Below are 23,333 nucleotides of genomic sequence, written 5' to 3' on the forward strand. Positions count from 1 at the left end.
ACAGCTAGGAAGTGTTTGAGGCCAGATTTGAACCTAGGACCACCTGTCTCTAGGCCTGGCTCTCAATCCATTGAGCCACCCAGCTGCTCCACTATGAAATATTGTTATCTTGGGTGATGGTGAACTTAAATGGATGGGAATAGTTAAACTTAGTACAGGTGATCATTATATAGATTACCATGGACAAAAATCCCTTAGAAGAAATGGTATAGCCCTTAATAAAAAGGGGAGAAAAACTGCACTGGGATATAATCTCAAAAATGACAATGATGTATATCTGAATCCAAGATAAACCATTTAACATCATTGTAATACAAGTCTATGCTTCAACTATTGATACCAAAGAGGCCAGAGTTGCTAAGTTCTATGAAGACCTATAACATCTTCTGGAAGTAACAAGAAAAAAAGATCCATCCCATTCATCACAAGAGATTAGAATGCTAAAGTAGGAAATCAAAAGATAACTGGAATAACAGGCAAGTACTGCTAACAGCAAGGTAAACGGAGATGATGAAATTCCAGTTGAACTGTATAAAATCCTAAGTGTTACACTCAATACACTAGTGAATTTGGAAAACTCAATAGTGGCCCCAGGATTGGACAAGACCTGTTTATGTCCCAATCCTATAGAAGGCAAATGCCAAAGAATGCTCAAATAACTAACCAACTGTGCACAGCTCACACACAAGCAAGGTTATGTGGAGGATTTTGCAAGCTAAAATTCAGCAATAGGTAGTAAACCAAAAATTACCAAAAAAGCATGTTGGTTTTTGAAGAGGCAGAGGAACTTAAAATGAAATTGTCAACATTCCCTGGATTACGGAGAAGACAAGGGAATTCCTGAAAAAAAAAATCTACTTCTGCTTCACTGATTATACTAAAGTCTTAGACTGTGGATCACAATAAAATGTGTCAAGTCCTCAAAGAGACAGAAGTATCAGATTTTTTTACTTGTCTACAGGGAGCCTAGATGTGGGTCAAGAAGCAAGTTAGATCAAACATGGGACAACTGATTGGTTTAAGACTGGGAAAGGAATGCAGACAGGTCATACATTGTCACCTTATTTATTTGAGTTACATGCAGAGTACATCATGCGAAATACCAGGGTGGGCAAATCAAAAGCCAGAATTAAGATTGCCAGGAGAAATATTAGCAATCTCAGATATGCAGATGCTACTACTCTGAGGGCAGAAAGTGAAGAAGAATTAAGAAGCCCTTTTGATGAGGATGAAGGAAAATATAAAAACTGGTTCAAAGCTCAACATAAAAAAACCTTACATCTCAGCAATTGGTCCCATGATCTCCTGGCAAATAGAGGGAGAAGAAATGGAAGCAGTGTCAAATAGTATATTCTCGGGCTCAAAAATCACCACAGATGACAACTGCAGGCATAAAATGAAAAGACTTATTGCTTAGAAGGAAAGTGATGGCAAATCTGGACAGCATGCTAAAAAGCAGAGATATCATCTTGTTGATAAAGGTCTGTACAGTCAAAGATATGGTTTTTCTAGTAGCAAGGTGCTGCAGATTTGACACTTTTGAATTTTGGAATTGGAAGAGGCCTTTTGGAGAGTTCCTTGGACAACAAGGAGATCGAATCAATCAATACTTAAAGAAATTAATTCAGACTATTCACTAGAAGGTCAAATACTGAAGTTAAAGCTGAAATACTTTCATCACACAATGAGAAGACAGGACTCATTGGAAAAGATCCTGATGTTGGGGAAAGACTGAAGGGGATGGCAGAGGATGAGATGTATACTATCATGGAAACAATAACACGAACTCCTGGACAGACTGTGGGAGATAGCAGAGGACAGAAGAGCCTGGTGTGCTTTGGTCCATGGTTATCATGAAGAGTTGGATATGCCTGAACAACACCAAATCTAAGAGATAGTAATGAAAATGAATCAGTTCAAATAATTGTTTTCATTGTTATCAGAGATCTGTGAATTATTTTCAGATCCAGTTTGGGAACCAAAAAGGCAGGCCTAACCTAAATTATAAGAAAATTTCAAATCATCGGCTGTGAATGGTTATGACAGAAGCCCAAAATATAAATAAAAACCTATTTGTAATACATGAAATTAGGTCAAAAACCCATGTCCAAACTCAGCTGTAAAATCTGTACTTTAAATATACCAAAAAGTAGTTGAAAGAAACTGGTGTATTTTATTCATGAAAATTATTTAAGTAATTTATTTACAACTCTATATGTTTACAAGCTATTACCATACAAAAATATTTCAGGAGAAGGAGACCACAGGTATGGAAATTTTAATTTAAATGCCCTATGATAAAAAACAATTACAAAAACAAAAACCATGTTAAAATGAGACACAGTGACAAGAAATGGGCTATCAAAACATGTTAAAAGTATCAAAAATTTACATCTAATTTTTTCTGCTGAAATTTACATTTTATTTAAAAGAACACATGAAAGGGAAAGGGGAATTTTTTCCTTCTATTCTAGGATGTTTTATGGGTTCAGGGAAACCTACAAAGTCTATTTTCAAAAGCTTCTTCAAAAGTACCTAGAAAGACACACAAAAGGCACACTTTAGTTCTTCTTAGGAAAATATTTTAGAAAATTAGGCTTGGTAAAAGTGGATGACTTTGATTTTGAACTGAATGTCATGTTTCCTTCTGAAATACTTCTCCCAAATTTTCTCTGCACGCCTTGATTTAGTTCATGGCTACTTCTTTTGTGTGCTGGAAAAGAGAAATAGAATAATGCTAAAATGGCTTTCAAGAAATAATTCATTCAACTAATACTTATAGGAATTATAAACCCAAGGAAACACATTCGTACAAAAAATAAAATACCATTCCTTTTTGTTAAAAAGTAAGGTTGTTAAAAGTCCTATCTAGAGATGCTAAAGACAAATTTTTAGAAGCTAAATGCAATGATTTCATTAAGTCCTCATGGAGTAGAGTTCTTTCATATACCCTAGAATGCTAAATAACCTTTCTATCTTCTTTCCTCCTATCTAATTAAAGATCCTATTCTCACTGTCATTCCCCTTGCTTTTCTTAGCTCATTAACTTTTGCCCCTCTTTTCTGTCTTAAATACACATTTCTTTTCCTGAAGAAAAAAGTTATCACTAGTCTCACTGCTTCTTTCAATTTTATGGTTTTAAAACAAAGAGGTATTTTTTATTGATCTGTTTTGTTTTTAACTTAACTTTCATTTCTGAAGGTATCCCTCTCCACCCTCCATTCAGCAAGCCATTCTTCATAACAAAGATTTAAAAAAGAAAAGTGAAAAAATAAGCAGTTCCATAAAACTAACCAACAAATAAATCTGGCAGTGTATATACTAGTCCACACCCACAGTCCTCAACCTCTCTGAGTTCTTAAGAACAAGCTTGGTAATTATCATTATTCAGCATTCATTTTCATTTTGGTTTAATGTTTTTGATTTATGTTACCATGGTCACTGGGTATAAAACTGCTTTCCTATTCCTGCTTACTTTAGCCTGCATCAGCTCATGTAAGCATTTTCATGTTTCTCCGAATTAATATTCATTTCTTTAGGTACAGTAATATTCTATCTTTTTATTTTATTTTTTTTTATTATATTTTAATTTGGCCAGCCATCCCCTAGTAGGTGAGCATCTTCTTGGTTTTTAGTTCTTTCCCACTCCACAAAGTGCTGCCAGAGGATCACTGGAAACATTTTGATATATAGGAAGCTTTTCTGTTTTTGATCTTCTTGGGGTATATGCCTAGTAAGTAGAATCTGAGGGTCACAGGATACAGTTTGTTCATCTTGCTAGCATAATTAATTCCAAATTGTTTTCCAGAGTCCAATCCTATATTTTTTGAAGTTTATTTTGCTTGGCATCTTCCCACTTTAAAACATCATCTTTCTCTGCAAACTAACTCTTTTCCAAACTCTTCATTATCATCAAAGATCAACTTATATGAACCTTGGTAGGAGGTACAAGAAAGGAAGAAGGAAGGCTGATAAAGAGATGCAATGGGAAATTATTCCTGGAAGAAGCAGAGGAAACAAACGATAACTCCTCCTAAACTGGGGAAATGTGAAAATATTTGAAAGGCAAAAAAGGAAGAAATCCCATTAAAAATAAGGCTATTCATTAGATCAGAGTTACTTTTTGCATTTGTATATTAATTTTTCTTTTAAAAATATAGCTATCAAAATAATTTCTCTCCAATTTTATGTGCCAAATTGGTTTGAATAGAGGCGACAACTTCCCCTTGAACCTGGCATGTATAAAGATTACATGCAGAATAGCCTTGGATTATTTTTCACTGTGTGTTTTCTTTCCAAAGAGACCTAATTTTAGGGGGTACAGTTTGTATTTAGATTCATAGGTTACAATCTGTTACCTGTTTGCAAAATTATAATGAACTCAAGGATTCAAGAAGCAGCGCACATCTACAGAACAAATAGCTGTCATTAAATATCACTAAATACAATGCAAGAAGTTAAATATTTTGAGGAAATTTTTGTTCTCAAGACTTTCTTTGCTCTCTTAAAGCTATGTCTATAAATCACTTTTTACTGACACTGCTCAAATACAGCATGCAAACACTTACCAATAAAGCTTGGCAACATAAAGAACTTTAAAATGAAAATAGAACACTAATAAAAGAGAATGAAAATAAGAGTTTTCATGTGAGACTCAAAAACAGCCTCTGTGAAGCTTGTAGGGAAACAGAACACTTTTCTTCAAGGTATATGAATTTGCTGCTTCTAATGCTGTTTGCAATGACCCCACACAAAAGACTCAAAAAACTGATTGCTCTGGAGCTCTCTCTTAGACTCTCGCTGTCTAAGAATAGCTGAGCCGACAAAGAGTCCGGTTCAGTGTCTGTACTTATAAAATTGTCCCAAATGATCAGATCTACCTGAACCACTATGCCAGTATGACCTCCAATTAATGAAGTACCAGGGAATCTTAAATATTTTGGTGGCTATGATTCAATATAGTTATCTTCCTTTCTATAATCCTCTGTATTTTATTTTATGCATTTAAGAACACCACTCTAATTAAGGTTCACCATACTGCTTAAGGGACCCACAGTTTTGGAAGTTCCTTCCAATTTTTAGATTCCATGCCTCTAATTTGAAAATCTGAGGGATAGAATTATATCTTATTCATCTTTTTATCTTCTATCATAACTAACAAATTATTTTCTACATACATTTTGGGTAATTCTAGCTAATGTTATTAATTAGTTCCATGAGGAGATGCTAGTAAGGGTGAAGAAGAACTAGGAAAACGGCTGCTTGGCAGAATTGTAGTGGAAGGCTGTTCTCCCAAATGACCTTGTATCACACTTCTATGAACAACCTGTATCCCCAAGGAAAACATGAGCCTTTTGAAGCCCTTTTTCTGTACTCCTAGGGCAGTGGTGGCAAACCTTTTAGAGACCGAGTGCCTAAACTACAACCCTTCCACCGCATGTGAGCTGCCCCCTTCCCCCAGACAAGGGAGGGAGGAAGCACTCCCAATGGGCCGCTGGGCAGAGGAGTGGGTGAAGGGAGGAATGTCCTCAGGCATGCATGGAGAGGAGGAAGGGAGCAGCCCCCTCTGGCATGCTTCTATAGGTTCACCAAACCAGCCCTAGGACCTCCCAAGACTCCCTGAAGAGCATACATTTAGCAGGAGTTGGCATATTTGAACACCGAGAATCTCTCTCTATTCCCATTAGTTGCTTTTATAAGCTGGTAGGGTGGGAGCTTGGGAGCCAGTCAGAGGCTGAGAATGGGTAGTGAGGGAAGAAACAATTTTTCCAAACTGCCTGACATGTGTAGATTTTTCTTTAAACAGTCTAGTCCTGTCTAGAGATCTCTCACTGGGGAAGTCCTTTCTAATAAAGAAGGGAAGCAGCCCTTCTCCAGTTCGGAGGGTTGGAGCTGCCTGTGCTTGGTGCACCGGGGTAAGGCACACACCTGGGATAACTAAGCCAGCATGTGCCAGGGGCAGACTAAGGCCCAAGGCCCCCCAATGCTAAACCCAGTTCTCTTGGTGCTAGGCTGCTTTTTGGACAGATCATATAAAACAAAAGATTCAAATTGATATAACCTCTTTTCAAAATTAATCCAAGAAACAGTCCATTGACTTGTACGTTATGTCTTGCCCATCAATAGCCACTCCCTAATTCTGGTTAAGAACTAAAGACCTACAACTTACCCTTTGCTGGTCTGTTTATTCTTGAATATTCCTGACTGGAAATATCCTTTCGAACACGTTTAGTAGCTACAGGATCCTGTATGGTCCTTAACAAATTGCTGGATGCAGGACTTGAAAAGAATTGACAGAAAAAATTTTGTGAGTTTTACAATATAATAAATACAGATAACTGACATATGCATAATGCTTTCTGGTTACAAAGAAATTCTCTCTCTCTCTCTCTGTCTGTCTGTCTCTCTGTCTCTGTGTGTGTGTGTGTGTCTCTCTAGCAAGAGAGATGCCCCAAGGATTCTCCTTGCTTTATAGAGGAGGATAAAAGGACCTCTATTATCTCCCTCTCCCAGGGTTGCTGTAAGGAAGGCTGTGAGGGTCAGTGAAATGGGGCATGTAAAGCGCTTCTGTAACCACAGGGATTTATTTTAAGGTTTTATCTCAGTGAGGAAAGCACTCTATAAACCGTCAAGTGAAATTGAGAGGTGAATGACTATTCTTTAACTGTCTCAACAACCCAGAACTCAGCTAAGAGCAAGGAAGGGAACAAAAAAAGCTCCAGTGACAGAGGGAGGTTCCCAAGACCATGAAACAAAAGTTTTATTATCAGAAGCAAGATCAAATGAGATCCTGTGCATAAAAGTAATTAGAAAACTGTAAGGTCCTATATAAAATTGAGGTGGACTATTCTTAATGAGAAGCCCCACAGGCCATTTACTCTTATTTTGAATTTTAACAAGCTTAGTTATCTGGTTTTCTAGCCTAGATCACAAGCAGGATATAATAAGAGAAAAAATACTGAAAAGTAGACAAAAGCTCAAAAAACATAGTTGTCTGGGGACATTTACTCTAGGGGTAAAGAGCAACACACATCTCAAGATGCCCTTGGGCCATTCACTTCCATTTCAACATTATACAAGTGACAGATGTTTATAACAATGACCCTGAGTTATCAAGCAAAGGTTTTGTTATAGAAAAATTTCCATCCAAAATTGTGAAAATAAAGATTCTAGTTATTGAGTAAACTTCAAGTTCTTTAAAAAGACACTTATATGAAACAATTCATTCTTAATGCCAAATGAGGTACTATCATTCTGTCATGCATCCCTTTAAATTAATACATTTGCTTCATTTAGTCAAATGATCAGATGCTTCACCTTCCTCTCCACCCCCATTCTTCTTCTCCCCCAAAAAGAGCTTCCTGTAGGCATAAGACTCACTGGCTATCTTGGATGAGTGTTTATTCTTACATGTTATTTTATGGTTGTTTTGGATTGTGTCAAGAACACAATCATTTTATATAATATCTTTCCTATAAGAAATTTGGGCTATGAATAGCACTACTCGAATAAAACTCACATTTCCAGGAATGTAATCCCAGTGTAATCAAGTAAATGGAATGTTTATGTGTGGGTCAAATATACATCCAACTTAATAAGCTTTGTAGCTACACTTAAAAAAAGTCTTAAGATTTAGTTAAATATTCCACTGATGAAACATGTTCAATATTCATGTCACAAGAGGGCTTTGAGTCTTGGTTTTGAGGTTAGAGCTGTAAAGAGAAAGACATAAAATGTGTAGGTAGGCGTACAAAATCAAATTGACAAAAGTAATGGCCAATGAGGGGAGGGATTTGAGGTTTTCCCCTTCCTTTTCACTAAACTGTTGCTAGATGATTCTCTAAAACTGCTGTGGAAAATGTCTCGCATTCTCTAGAAAGTTTTGTTTAATTCGAGATTCTTGAGTTATAAGCAAAGTATTGATATATACTATTTAAAACTGTTTCTTACTCACAGAATCTCTCAAAATCAGTGCAACTTTAATGGAAGAATAAGGTTATTCATTGTAGAATGAGATGAAATATCCCAGCTTTGAAACGCTCAGATTTATAAGCAGAGTCTATCTGACATATCATGTGGGATTATACATGGTAAACATATTCTCAGTCAGGTAATTCTGTTATCACAATCTTTTAATTTATAAAACTAAAATTATATTATTTCCAACTGAAGTTGTCAGTCAACACAAACAGTTTAGTATTATGTTGGAATTACTAGTACTTTTGGACTATTTTCTAAATACTTGGGCAAGATGCAAAACAGACATACTCTGAATATACACATACGTATAGATTAAGCTTGTGGATAAGTGGAAAATACCAGGGTTTATTACTATCATGCTCATGTAGATTTAATTAAGGAAAAGGAGGATCAAAAAAAGTAATTATGTACATTTCTAGCATTAATCTCTCTTAACCTTAGTTAATGACAGGATCTAATTACTGTTTCCAGAGGGAACTTAACAGAAGCAATTCATATGCTTAGAAAAATCAACTTACTTTCTTTACATCTCATGTTATTGAACACTATAGTGTTAGTTGTTATCCTAGAAGCATATATCTTTATTTATATGTCACTAAACACAATTCACACAACTATGGAAATTTCAAAGTGTCAAAAGTAACTGAGGGCTCAAACAGCTTTTACTTCAACATCTAATCACTATCTGTGAGCTTGCTTTTGACTTTTGTATAAAACAAAGCAGGCTACCAACAGTGGGCTGGGATAGGGAAGTGGAGAATCAATTAACAATAAGGAAGAAGGAGAAAAGATCAAATCTATACTATTGTAACTTATTACATTATTATCAAGTAGCCATTTAAGTTAAAAAATAACACCAGTAGATTAAAACACAAATAAAACCACCTAACAAAGTTGTTAAAAAAAAAAAAAAAAAAAAAGGCCCAACATTTCAATTTGCAGGAGCAAATATGACACTTGGTTTGACCTGGGAAAAAGTCAGGAATGATTTTAATTAGTAATAATATATGGTAAACAGCACTTGTAAATACCTTAAAATGTAAAATACTTTATCTTATTTAATTTTCACATCTTTTTTTTTTTTTTAACCCTTATCTTCTGTCTTAGAATTGATATTAAATTCCAAGGTGCAAGAGCAGTAAAGGCTAGACAATTGGGCAGTTAAGTGACTTTCCCAGGATCACACAGTTAGGAAGTGTCTAAAGTCACATTTGAACCGAAGACTTCCTGTTTCCAGAACTGATTCTCTGTTCACTGAGACAATTCTCTAATTCTGACACAGTCCTGCAAAGTAGGTAGTGTAAGTATCATCCCTATTACATAGAAAGTGAACCTCAGAAAGATAGTGACTTGCCAAATGCCCAACAACTAGCTGAGGCTGATTGAGACAAGGGTGACCCCAAATAAAGGGTATTTTTGCTAAAATGCATGGCAATTTTATGTCAGTGATAAAAATAATGATCTCTCACTTGCAGTACTTCAGCATTTAAAAAGTACTTTCTTCACGATGTCCTTATGAGGTAGGTACTAGAAACAAGAAGGCTGGAAAACCCATTTTCCACATTTAAATGAGATATTACTATAGGAGCCCGTTCTATAATTCTCCTAACAATCTAATCATATATGGTAGTAGAAGTCTGAGGTCATTCACTTTTTCCTTCAAAAACTCTGAAGTGGCAGAAATTCAGTAGGTGAATATACCATTTTCAGGATTCTAAGAGTTTTCTAGCAGTTGTGTTTTTGTTTTTGTTTTTTTTTAAATAACCCTTACCTTCTGTCTTGGAGCCAATACTGTGTAAAACGGGGCAATGGGGGTCAAGTGACTTGCCCAGGGTCACACAGCTGGGAAGTGTCTGAGGCCAGATTTGAACTTAGGACCTCCTGTCTCTAGGCCTGGTTCTCAATCCACTGAGCTACCCAGCTGCCCCCATTTCTAGCAGTTTTAAAATGTAATCCCTTCACCCTCCAAATTGAAGATTTTACTAAATCTAATCTTTCTGGACTTCTTGAAGGGCAATAACGAACATTCCTAAAGGGTCTATTGTGTTACAGACATTGGATGTCATCCTTGGGAGTACAGCTTAGGTGGCCATAGCCCTTGGTTTTATATATAATGCTTTCCTTACAACAAGCTCCTGTTCAAGGTAGGCCAAGCACTTTTATCCTCATTACACAAACAGAGAAGCTAATAGCCAGGGAGGATCCCATGGAATCTAAGTAGCAATGTGAGGATTTGAATTGAGGTTTTCTGGCTCTTTCATCCTCATGGGTTGCTACTGACACACTCTAGGTCTAAAGAGTTATAGGAAAAGGAGAGCATCAGGATATGGAAGGAGACACGACGGAGTGATGGATGAGTCTTACATGGACACAGCAATGGCGCTGGATTCTTGGCTCTTACCTTGTTAACTTCCGTTTCCTCTTGGCAGCGGCCGTCATTGCCATGTAGGAAGGTATTTCATTTGTTGCATGGAGAGGTGATTTAGTCAACAATGAAGGGAGGCTAAGCCTAGTTTTCAATAGTGGAAAATAAAAAAAGACATTAAAAAAGAAAAAGAAACCACATTATTATTATTTTTCATGGTGGCCATATAGACCATAAACATTTTCAATGAACCAAAAATGCATTTCAAACATCATATCTAAACCAATATTTTATGTAATGATGAAGAACCTGAGGCCCAGGGAGGTAAAGATATTGGATAAAGAAATTGGAAGAAGTTTACACAGTTATCAGTGGCAAAAATATAGTAATAAGTCATCATCTCCTGCTGAGCAGCTAGTGAGGAGACTGTACTAAGTTATGGGAATGAACCTATAATCTTCTTCTCTGGGCAAGGCATTATGTTTCAATCTGTCCAGCATGGTAGAACACTTTAGTAAAGATTTCGTATACCTATATAAATGTGTAGACATATCTCTATATAGACATCTCTCTCTGTCTCTCTCTCCATTCACATAAAGAGTTGCTATCTTAAAACTGTCATGACACAAGTAGCAAGAAAAGGCATGGGTACCTTTCCTTGCATAAGACATGTACAGAATGTGATGGATGAAGTATGAAAGCATGTGCTGACTTGGATGCAATGCTATGAAAACTGGCTTAGACCTAGGAATATTTTATATTATCTATGGGTTGCTAGAGTATCAAGAGTTGTTAGCCACCATGAGAAATTGTGGAATTTCCTCCTATATTCAAAAGTATATACAATAATCCTTTTAAAGTGGTTTGGGTAGCATAGCATCAAAACGAATGGACAAAAGTGACTCATTCAATCCAATAATTCGGTTGAAATATGCATAAGGTTACACATCTAGTTAGTGGCAGAGACCAGGTCCAGGAACTCAGGTCATCTGAGTTTCAGGTATTGGCTCTTTCCATGAATAAATCCACACTAAACCTTAAATAGGAAAAGGAGAGGAATAATTAAATCTACTTGAAGAAATCCAGAGTAAACACATTTGGGAAATTCCATTGATAGAAACCCTTGTGCCATACCTTGGTAAAACGTTATCATTTCCATTTGGTAGTAATTCCTTTTTTGATAATATGGTATTTGTGCCATTAGTATCTTCATGGATAATAAATGTAGACTCTAAATTCTCTTTCACACACTCTATCCTTCTGTCAAGAGGTACACAACCTTTTGAAAAGGGGGCATGAAAGGGACTACTGTTTATATTCAAACTGTTGATTTCCTGAAAACTGGTTCCATATGACTGTAAACTGGGATTTTGAATGGATTTTTTACAATTTTCTGGTGTATATATAATTGCTTGAAGTTCCTGTGTGAAAGAATCATTGAGCTGAGTTTTACTAGACAGTTCAGGTCCTCTGGAATGGTTGGTCATCAAGGGAGACTGGATTAATTTCCTTCGGGTTCTTTTTTGTGAAGGAGTTTTCTGTTGATTAGTTCCTGGCTGCATTTTTCCACTGGATTCATCTGAAGGTGTACCTGTTTAACAAATTAAAGCAAAACTCAACAGCTTAATCTAAACTTTTTTCTTACTATTCATGATATGGCTACCCCCCAAAAGGGGGAAACAGCACATTTAATTGCAATTAGTTGAAAAAAAAAATTACAGAAAACAATAAGGCTATAGAAATAATAAAGATGAACCCAAATGTAAAACTAAGAATCAATTTTCAAAAATTTGTAATAGAACCCCTAGAAATTGATCACATACAATATGTCCACAGATAAATGATAAATATTGGGACCCTATGAGATATCATCAACCTGGGGTCCTGGAATATGAAAAAACAAGAATAATTTTTAGCTTTACAAAGATCTCAAGGGAATTCTCATTTTTATACATGATTTAGGGTTAAGATTTCAAAGGAAAAAAACACAACAATAACTGGTAGGTATATCAATCAATAACTTTTTTTTAAACTTAAAAATTTCATTTAATTAATTAATTTAGAGCATTTCCCCATGGTTATAGGATTCATTTTCTCTCTCTCTCTTCCTTCCACCCCCTCCCATAGCCGAAGCACAATTCCACTGGGTTTTACATGTGTCATTGATCTCAATCAATAACTTTTAAACTAATGCAAAACCTAATTTGGAATTGTTGAGGAGAAGGCTACTTTGAATTGGCTAAAAACACAGTATCTCATATAGCTAGGAAGGTTTTAGTTAATCAAATATTTGTAGAACATAGCGGGGAAATGTTCTAAATTCTTTTTATTGATAAGGGTATGCAAGTTGGTATATCATAGTATCATGGATTTAAAGATGGAACTTGACACCCATGACCTTATTTTAAGAAATATTTTAATAGCTATAGTTAAATAATTTTTTGGTAACTACAAGTATCTTATTTTATGCCCTTAAAAACATTATTCTAAGAAGGTATCCCTAGTTTTCAATAGATTGTGGAAAAAGTTCAGCACATAAAAAGGTTAAGAATCCTTGATTGACTCTAACTCCTTCATTTGACAGATGAGGAGAGATAAAGAAGCTTAGGGGTGAAATCACTTGTGTAAAGTTACACAGGTAATAAATGGCCAAGCAGGAGCTCAGACTCAGGTTTTCTGGTTCTAAATTCAATACTAATTCCACTGTACTTAGACTTTAACTTACTAGGCTACAAAAATATACATTTAGCAATAAAATACATGAAGAATATTTTCATCTTTGATTGAGAAGACATGTAACCATTTTGATGGTTATTATGGTGACCACATAGAAGTGCTGACTAAAAGAGATATGATTAATAGGATACCACATGCAGCTGCTTTTAAGTAACTACATACAGTAAGCCTAATAAGGGTGGATCCTTTATGGGTCTATCTAGAATACACTCCTCCTCCTCCTCCTCCTCCTCTTCTGCCTCTTAGAAACCTTTATCTATGTAAGTTCCCGAAGGCAAAGGTCCTCTCATTCTGTGTCTATACTCCCAAGTCCTGCCATAGTGCCTAGCTGCTTGAAAAATATTTAAGTCAACTCCAAACTCTTTCTTCCAACAATGATCTCTAAATAAATCGTTGACTTTTCACAGTTCTATTTCTGAATCTCCAGATGCCTATTTGTCCTAACTCATTCACCAATTATCCAGATACACCCCTTCCCCTTTAGTACAAGAACAAACAAAAACAACCCCCTTCCTGAACCAAATAAATTAAATTAAAAAACCAAACAAAAACCAAACCCCAAATCTTAATAAGCCTCTAGGTCTTTTCTTTGTTTAGCCAGTGACACCTTTTACTTGGATCTAGAACAGTGTAAGATTTTCTTTTTTTAGCTCTTGCCTTGGATTTGTAATCAATTATTACACTTTAAAATTTCTTATCTTTAAAATGATCTTTTTCTGACTGGATAGTTACTGCCCTATGACTGACTTCTGCCATTTCCTATATTCTTCAAGATTCTGACCCTAGGCTTTGGAACTTTTGTGACTACATACCATTACCATTAAAAATATTTTGGAGCATGTAACTCAATGTTTATTTACTTATAAATTATAAACATGTTTTATTATAATTAAAGTAAAGCAGATATGATAAAGTCAAAATAATAATTGAAACTAGAGCTAGTAGGTACCTTTGTGTAATTGCTGCTGAAGGTATCTATAGAGCAGCTAGCTTACAACTGTATTATAACTATCCCAAGGGAGCCCAAACCCAGAAGTGGGAAGGTTGTGATTTTATATAGTGGAGGGAGCAGGCAAATTTTGAAGGATACGGGTAGATGCAGTTATGCTGGAGACAAGTCCTGATTGGCTGTCAACACAAGGAGAGTGGTATGCAGCTCACCCTCCTTGGAGTGATGGGTTTATCTTGTACCATTTGAGATTAGAATGCACTGAATTTGGAGACTGCTGATCCAAATCTCTAAGGACAGTTGGAAAATGGATGAACCTTTGTGTCTTCACTGTTTATCTTTTTAACATACAGTAAAATTTAAATTAGCTATAAAAATCTCTCATCTTTCAAATCCTATTAGTAAAATTCTATCATTTTAACTGTTACATGTCCTAAAATCTCTTGCATCTGTTCTCTTCATTCTCACTGCTAGTACTCTAGTTTGGAGCCTTGATACTCCTTGCCTAAATAACAATAATTCACTTTGTTAAGCAATAAACATTTATTAATTGCCAACTATGCAACAGGTACCATGCTAGGCCCTGGGAATACAAAGACAAAATGAAAATATCCTTGCTCTCAAGGCACTTAAATTATAAGGGATAGACAACGTGCACCTAGAAGTGTATAGACAGAACATCTATAAAACCCATGCAAAGACACCTAGTCAAGGGAGACACCAAACATCCAGAAGATCTAGGAAAAGCCTTGTGCAGAAGGTAGTAGAACATTAGCTGAATCTGGAAGGAACTGTGAACAGGGCAAGAATTGAAAACATGGGGGCAGCCTGTACCAAGACCTGGACAGAGAGGACAGAATATCTTATGTGAGGAATGGAAAGAAAGATGGCTAGTCTGTCGGATTGCAGAAGGCTTAGAGGGGGATAATATGAAATAAGGTTGAAATGATAGGATGTGATCAGGCTATGAAGAGCTCTTATTCATTCATTCATTCTATAAAATTTAAGAAATGACATTTTAGTCTTTTTCATTGACAATACACTAATTATTTGGGGAACATTTGACACTGGTATATTTTCTGTTCTACTTTTAAAAAATGAATTCTTATTAATATGTTTATTTTTCACAGCCCCTATATATTTCCCAATGTATTCCTCCTCCTTCTCCCTCTTAGAGAACAATCTTTTAAAACAAAGACTTAAAAAAAAGGGATAAAAGTAGAGCAAAATTAAACAACATATTGAAAAAAGATCTGACATTTATATATATTGTTATATAACCATGGGTCTCCTACTTCTGCAAAGAAGCAGAGAGGGGCTTATCTTTAAAGCTCAAACAGAGCTTAAATTAGATCACAGAAATGATGTCACAGATTAGCTATTGATAGGGAACCATGGTAGTTTATTGGAGAGGAAGTGGGGGACACTGGCAGGGAGGAGAGAGTTAGACATGAATTTTACAAAAGTCAGTTTGGTAGAGAAATGAACAGGGGAGATCCCTGGGGCAGAAAGACCAACCAGGAGTTCAAGCAGAGGTGATAAGGGCCTGATCTAGGGTTGCAGTTATGCGAGTGGAGCCAAGGGGACATTGGGAAGAGATGCTGGCAATCTAGTACCTGTTTGGATGCATGGAGTGAGAGTCAGGCAAGGATGATGACACCAGGGTTAAGAACCCAGCTTAGTGGGAGGAAGGTGATGCCATCAATAGAAAGAGGGGGTAGATCTGAGGGTAAAGATAATGAGCTGCTTACGGGGCACCTTAAAACCATGAGAACTGATAAGGTCCCCAAGTAAGAGTAGAGAGAAAAGAGTAGAGGCCTAAGGCCCAGCCTTGAGTACACCCACAATGGAAAGCAATGCGTGATCTACCAAAAGGAAAAGAGAAGAAGCTGGCACAGGCCAAAACTCAGGGTTTAAAAACAAAACAAAAAAAGAGAAGAGATTTTAGTAAAAGCAGGAGATTTGGTAAGCCAAGTCAAATACTACAGAGTCTAAGAAGGAGGAAGAAAGGCCATTAGAATTGGCATATTAGTCATTTTGATTTTAGCTGAGTGATGATGTTAAGACTACAGACCACAGAGGGTTTAGAAAAAATTAGGAGTGGAAATGGAATCTATGAGTAACAATGGTAGAGAGACTGTAAATAAGATTTTTTAAGTTTGGGGGAGATTTGGATGCAGATAAAGGAATAATTAATACAAAGAGATTGAAAATGAGAGAGAATACATGATTATGGAGACTTTAGTCAAGGGTCATTAAGAGAGGTTGGCCATGATGACTGGAATAAAGAAGACAGTAGAGAGAAATGGTAGATTTTTTTTTTTTTGGATAAAGAATTGAGGTCGTTAGGAGGAGGGAATAGGGGAGGCTGCAGAGGCTTTATCTAAACTCTTAAGAGATCCCCATTGCCCCCAAATCCATTCCATACTTTGTGGACAGATGTGGCCATCATTGACTATAGTTCTGGTCACCAGTCCAATTTCAAAGAAGTTCAATGGCTCCCCACCACATATTAAAGAAAGTTCAAATTTTGTAGAACATTGTGCCAATTTCACCCTGGTTTGCCTTTCATTCTTTGCCTTCCATCATTCCCCTCCTGAACCTGACACACTAGCTAAAGTTGTCCACTTATATTGTACTTTGCTCTCATTTGCTGCCTAAAATGTCCTAACACTTGTGACTTGTCTGTCTAGCTATTCTTCAAGGCCTTGTTTTTACTGCCATTTTCCTCCTGAAGGAATGGGGGGCCAGGAGTGGGAAGGTGTTGAAGGGAGCGCAACCCATGCTGAATGACCATAGAACTTGGAACCTTTCATGTTATTTTTTTTTTGTACAAGAATTTTATTTCCTCATTAGACTGTAAGCTAATTCAGGAGGAGCTTAATTCTTTTATTTTCCCTTCATCCATACCTAGCACAGTACTTTACACAAGGTAGGTAGGTAACTATTAAAAATTTATTCAATGAATGCTCCTAGAGTTGGGTATTTGGTTAAATCAAAAAATGCATTTTCATCAGCCATTACTGTTAAAGAAAAAAATTTCTAAAACCAATCAGCATACTTTTCTGCTTTACTAAGTTGAGAAGCCAAGATTATTTCTCTACTGTGACTCATGGTCAAAAATGATGCTAGGTATATTCCACGGACATCTCTTCGAAGTTTTTCCTTTTCTACTTCTATATTGCCTAAAAGGTACTTAGTGAAGGAAAACAAAACAAAACAAAACAAAACAACAAAGACGCTCTGGCTAATTCAGTAAATTAGTTAACAGAGGATGTGTTGAATTGGCATAAGAATCTTTTTTACAAAAATCAACTCTACTTTGCGTTTCATTTCTTGTCTTAGAAAAAATGTTTCCAGCCATCCAAAGTGATGCATTGTGTTATTCCATAGTTGGAATTTCTTGTGCTCTTAACTTGTCAGACTCATAGAGCAGCTAATAAAGGGCACTAAAAATCACATAAATCCTACCTCCTCATTTTTGCAGTTGTGGAAAGAGACCCAGAAAGAAAGCAACATGTTCAAAGTCACATGGTTGGTTTTCACTAGGGGTTTGTGGCTACTTAGAATGTTTTGTGTCTGAGAGTACAACTATGGATTTTTGAAACCATACTGGGAAGTTGGAAATTCATAATTGTAAGTGAAATGTGAGAAGGGTGTAATTGGGAAAAATATACAAAAGAAAATATGGAGTTCCTCCCCAAATTTAACTCCATTCTAGTTATTTATTAGCTGATACCAAAAGATAAAAAAAAATCTTGAAACTTCATACTCATGCTATCAGTCCATAAATACTTACCAACCACCATAAAGGTGCTAGTGTGTCTTTTCCTTCTTTCAAATACTTTCTCTATATTAGGTAATGCCTTTGCCAGGATGAACAGTAAGAAGATTCAATTCAAGACACTATTCCATTTCAAACCATCACAACTAAAGTCTCCAGAGAGATCTTTAAATATTTAGAAGTTGAAATGATGTTGAAATGATTAGCTTTGAAAAGAGTAACAGTAGAGTTGGTTTTAATGATTTTTGAATGCCAATGCTTGCTACCGGAATATTTATCAGAAGAAGAAAGAAAGGCTTTGGCTTAAAACTTCCTTCAATAACTTGTTAACAAGGCTCATTCCAAAAAAAGTCCCCAACCATATCTCAGCAAAATATTGTTAATGAAATGTTTAATGTTTACATACTATTAGTGCATTTTACTTTTGGAGAAGTCAAACATAATAATATAGAAGTGTCTGGTTGTACTCTATTGTAGTATTGTAGTAAACAAGGCCCTTTTATGATCTGATAATTATCAAATAATAAACAATATATTTATGTTCATTTTGTAGGACAGGAGAGTGATTTTGATATTTTAAATTCTTAAATGTTAATAGTTACAACCCACAATGTATAACTGGAAAAATGCAACTATGATTTAAATAATGTTGATTATTTAATGTTTCAAGAAATCAAGTTTCAGGAATCAAAGAGGCAGTTATACAAAAGAAGGAAGTGATCAACAGTGTCCAATGTAGTGGCAGCATGAAATAATAGAAAGAACAGTAGAAAGTAGAATTAGAGGCTTAAGATGAGGGCTGGCATCCTGGATCTGTTACTTACTACCTGCATGACTTTGGAAAATCATTTCATCTGCCTTTTTCTCAATTTCCTTATTTATAAAATGAGGCATTTGGCCCAGATGATCTCCTAAGGGTTCTTCTAATTATATTTTCCCATCAATACAATCTTCCATTCTAATTAAGTTGAACAACATTGATTAAGTGCCTGGTTTTTGCAGAATAATATGGTAGGTGAGGGAGAAGATACCGAAATTGGGATATAATTTCTATCCTTATAGAACTTAGTTTAGTAGGGAAATGACATGCATGTACAAAGCAATATACTGAAGTCTAAGGGCAATAACTGAAGGATGGTGGAATTCAAGGTGAGAGATATCATCTTAGAGTTGTGGGGATGGTAGACTTAGGGATCAAATTTTCGTTAGCTTTAAAAGGTGGATTGTAAGGTTAAGGAACAGGGTTAGCAAAAGTACAAAGGGTTTAGAAAGCTCAGGGGTTGTTCAAGGGACTAGCCCAGGGTAGCCAAATCATAAAATGTGTATAGAAAAGTAAAAGGAGAGAGCTGGAATCGTATGGTAGCACTAGATTATGGAGGGTACGCAATGGAATATGAATTCTACTTTGCAGGCAATAGGAACTAATGAAAATTTCTGATTTAGGGAATGATAAGCCCACATTTGTACACATGGAAGATAAGTCTAGAATTAATGCAAAATAGGGTTATTAATGAGGAGATTGGAAGTGGGCAGAAGGTTATTCCCTATCTGAGAAGAGAGACAGGAGAAGGTGAATTTAGGTGGTACTATAAAAGCAGAAATGATAGGACTTGGTAACTGAATTGATATGAGAAGTCAAAACAGGGAAGAGTCAAAAATAATATCCAAGTTGTAAATGTGGGAAACTGGGTAAATGAAGAGTTATTGTCATTGAAAGCAAGTTAGGGGGGCAGCTAGGCGGATCAATGGATTGAGTCAGGCCCAGAGATGGGAGGTCCTGGGTTCAAATCTGGCCTCAGATACTTCCTAGCTGTGTGACCCTGGACAAGTCACTTGACTCCCCCCCTCCCGCCCCCCCATTGCCTAGCCCTTACCAATACATAGCATTGATTCCAAGATGGAAGGTAAAGGTTTAAAAGAAAAAAGCAACAGTTAGGGTTAGAAAAAGGAACAAATTAAGGAAAAAGCTAAAAAACTTAATTTTGTATATATGTTTGACATGATGGTGGGAAATGCAAGAAGTTATTTCTTCTCGGGTGATTAGAATTTGGAAATGAAATCAAAATCAGAAGTTAGAATTATGAATTCCTGAGTAGAGGGGAAGCTGAAGCTTCAATAGTAAAGGAGATTGCTGAGAAAGAATATTGAAAGGAGAGACAAGGGCAGAGCCTTGGGGAATAGTCACCTAAAAGGGGACTTGAGGAGAACTGATTCCAATTTAGTCTATTCTCCAACTATAGTTTTGCCAAGTTTCAATTCCAAGGAACAAGATACCCCAACAGTGTTCTGTTCACTCTCTAGTGCCCTCTAATCTCTCTACTTTCCAGCTTCCTTTTTTTGGGTTGTCTTCACCCATTAGGTTATAAGCCTCCTTGAGGGCAGAGACCCTTTCTTTTCTTATTTGCCATGCAGAGCATCACAAATGGCTGGCACATAGCAGGTGCTTAATAAATGTTACTGAATTGAGCTGAAAAATAGCTAAGAGGTATGAGGAAAATCAGTAGAATGAATTAACTTGGAAGCATAAGAAGGGAGAGAGAGTGGTCAGCAATGTAAAATTCTGCAACAAAGAGACAAAGGAAGATTTAAAAAAAGGCTGGAGTCATTGCAGAGCTTTAAAAGTCTTAGTACAGTAATGGGTAGAAATTACATTTCAAGGAGTTGAGGAGAGAGCATAGGCACTAGGTATAGATGTTTTGAAAGAATAACAGAAGAACTGATGAAAAGAGAGGTGGAATTTCTAAATGGGATAGAAGGGTCAAGGTGAGGAATTTTAGGACTGATTACTTGGGCAAATTTGGAGGTCAATGGAAAGAAGCAGATGATATGGAAGAGATTAGAGATGAACAAGAAAATTGGTTGCTAGATCTACATTCTAAAGGAGGTGGGAACCCATTCTAGAGGAACAGCAAGGGCAAAGATAAGAGTGATTTTGGTGGAGGGGGGGTATTAGGAGGACATTTCTTACTAGCTGGAGAGATCTAATTGTCAAATTTTCAGTGTGAGCCCACACTTCAGAAATTGCTAAATGCTACAAATAAAGGTTTGATTTATTGATTTGTTGATTGTCTAGACTTAAGAAAATGATGGGTGCAATGTTAATAATGTAGATTAAAATTAAAAGTGTGTCTCATGTGTACATTTTATTATTTTTTTTAAGGAACCAGTTGTTAAACATTTTCCAGCATATGCCAGGAAAGCCCATCTTCTCCTCTGATGGGAAACAAGGGTATGAAATGGCAACTATTTTAAGTTCAGAAGGAGAGAAACAGAATTGGGAGAGATATTGTTGAATGGTATATATCTTTTCAGTGAAATAACATTATTCCTTTGTGGGAAAAGTGATCTATTTTAAAATGTGATTTTTAGGAGGTTATGGGGGGAAAATGTTTTTTTTTTTTTTTTAAAAAAAAAAAGGCAACACAGGAAACAAAAAGGAAAAATAAGTGCTTGATTGAGCTAAGAAAGGGATAGATACTAAAGCGGAACACTTTGTATTATCTTGATTTTGTTTAAATGAGCAGGAATTTGCAGAATAAAAAAAGATGGACTAAAATTATAGTCCTAAGTTTTATTCACCACTTAAAAGTATTTTAAGCTTCTAAAGATAATTAAAATTTATTTTATGAATAAAAATAATACCTATTATCTCTAGTATTTGTTTTATAATTTATAAGTATTTATAAGTATTGAATAAGTATTAAATGAAGAACCTGATGACCTAGAGTTCTTAAAGTTGATTGTCTGGCAAAAACAAACAAGACCTTACAGATATGCACAATCAAGACTAATAATAGAGGATTGCTAAAGCATCACAAGTATAAAAATTCCCTGAAACCACCCTCCATATTTCACTACATTAAAACCATTTTTTGTGCTGTAGCTTAAAAAAGTGATCTACAAAAGAACTGAAAGATAAAGCATTATATATTTCAATAAACTTTTGATTGAAACTTTTGACCAAGTTAGAAAACACAGTTACCACAACTTACCACTAACCTACAGCATATGCTTTATTCTTAAGTTTGTCGACATTGTGTTATACAATGGCTAAGCGCACAATTAACGTCTAGGAAATGAAATTTAAAAACAGAAAAAAAAAAGAGATCTCTGATCCCTCTGCTACCAGGGAATTTGACTTTTCTGAGAACTAGATAAATGAGATCCAGATCTTAAAATAATTTTCCACTCCCTTTTACATGACATTTGTCAAATTTTCCATTACCAGATATTTTTATACTAAGGCTGCCGTGTAAAGACAGTGACTTTTCTCCACTGTGCTGCCACCACCAATTTGGTGGCTATTAATAGCTGGAAGATTAACTTCTTTTCCCATGAGAGGCAGCAGGGGTATAGAGGATAGAAAACTATAGAGAGGATAGAGAACTGAATTGGGAGTCAGGAGACTCAGCTTCTATTTCTGTCTCCACCAATGACTTGCTGAGCGACCTTGGGCAACTCACTTAAGAAGCCCTCCCCTTAATGCCCTGTGGTAAAAAGGACCAATACCCCCATCACCTACCATTTAGAAATGTTGGAAGGGAATTTTCTAGGATTGGACATTAATAAAATATTCTGAGTTCAGTTGGATGTCATATAGACATAAGTAATATGACTACCTGCATGGGGAAATCCATTGCTTATTTTCCAATAGTTCCACCTGGTGTTTAAAAAACATTTTAAATTTCCTCTAATTCCTTACTTTCTTTTTTAGGTTTCATTCTATAAAATGCCCCAACTCTGTGGATATATATATATATACACACACACACACACACACATATACACATTTTTCATATTACAAATGGAGCTTACTAAGCTCTAGGACCTAGAGTCATGGGCCCTCTTTCGGGTCTTGGTTTCTTTAGTACTCTAACATTTAGTGTGGTCATAATTAATCTCCTCATTCTTAGATTTCCTGCCTTCGGTCAGCTGTTGGGACTAGGGGTGGCTGCTTAAGTGCCAGTGTTGTACTAAACCATGCTTCACCTTTATAGCCTATCCCTCCTTCCATACAAGGCACCTCAACATTTGCCTGCGGCTTTGTGCTTTCATTTTCTACTTTTTGCTCTGTGAAAAGTAATCAAGATAATGGTTACCAATGGATATTAACAGTATCATGTATGTAACATTCTTTCCCTCCATAATGACAGTGGAATTATCATAGTTGAACTCCAGCAGACACAGTTTAACATGCTTTGTTGGTTACAAAATCAATGGTTTCAATTGTAAATATGTTAGGATGTGGAATTGTTAGAGGGAGCTGATTTAAGTAACTCAGCACTTTCCTGGTATGAGCTAGTAGAAAGAAAATGAATGTAGTAAGAAAGCAGTTGGAAGAGAATGAGTGTAAACAGTGGAGGTATGGGCTAGTCAGAACACAATTGTCAAGGTACTAAGGGATTGATTCAGTCTGAAAGAGGAAAGGATGCCAAAATGCTCCGGGGGGGGGGGGAGAGGGGGGGGAGAATAGATGTTAGATACTACTGCTGAAAAAAATGCAGAAAATAGTAATAACT

At 36.1% G+C, this 23,333-nt stretch overlaps 1 protein-coding gene across 1 annotated transcript in view; it reads right to left on the bottom strand.

Moving 5' to 3' along the window:
- Positions 1-2,353: 2,353 nt before the first annotated feature.
- Positions 2,354-23,333, bottom strand: part of KIF18A (kinesin family member 18A) — a 113,237-nt gene continuing 92,257 nt past the window's right edge. The window contains exons 15-19 of the mRNA XM_044681006.1: positions 20,524-20,530; positions 11,480-11,901; positions 10,382-10,489; positions 6,170-6,279; positions 2,354-2,713 (exon numbers count right to left, since the gene is read on the bottom strand). Of these exons, the coding sequence (XP_044536941.1) occupies positions 2,562-2,713; positions 6,170-6,279; positions 10,382-10,489; positions 11,480-11,901; positions 20,524-20,530 (799 nt within the window). The 3' untranslated portion in view covers positions 2,354-2,561. The remainder of the gene's footprint in view (positions 2,714-6,169; positions 6,280-10,381; positions 10,490-11,479; positions 11,902-20,523; positions 20,531-23,333) is intronic.

The sequence above is a fragment of the Gracilinanus agilis genome, chromosome 6 (genome assembly GCF_016433145.1).
Source record: "Gracilinanus agilis isolate LMUSP501 chromosome 6, AgileGrace, whole genome shotgun sequence".
Classification (NCBI taxonomy): Eukaryota; Metazoa; Chordata; class Mammalia; order Didelphimorphia; family Didelphidae; genus Gracilinanus; species Gracilinanus agilis.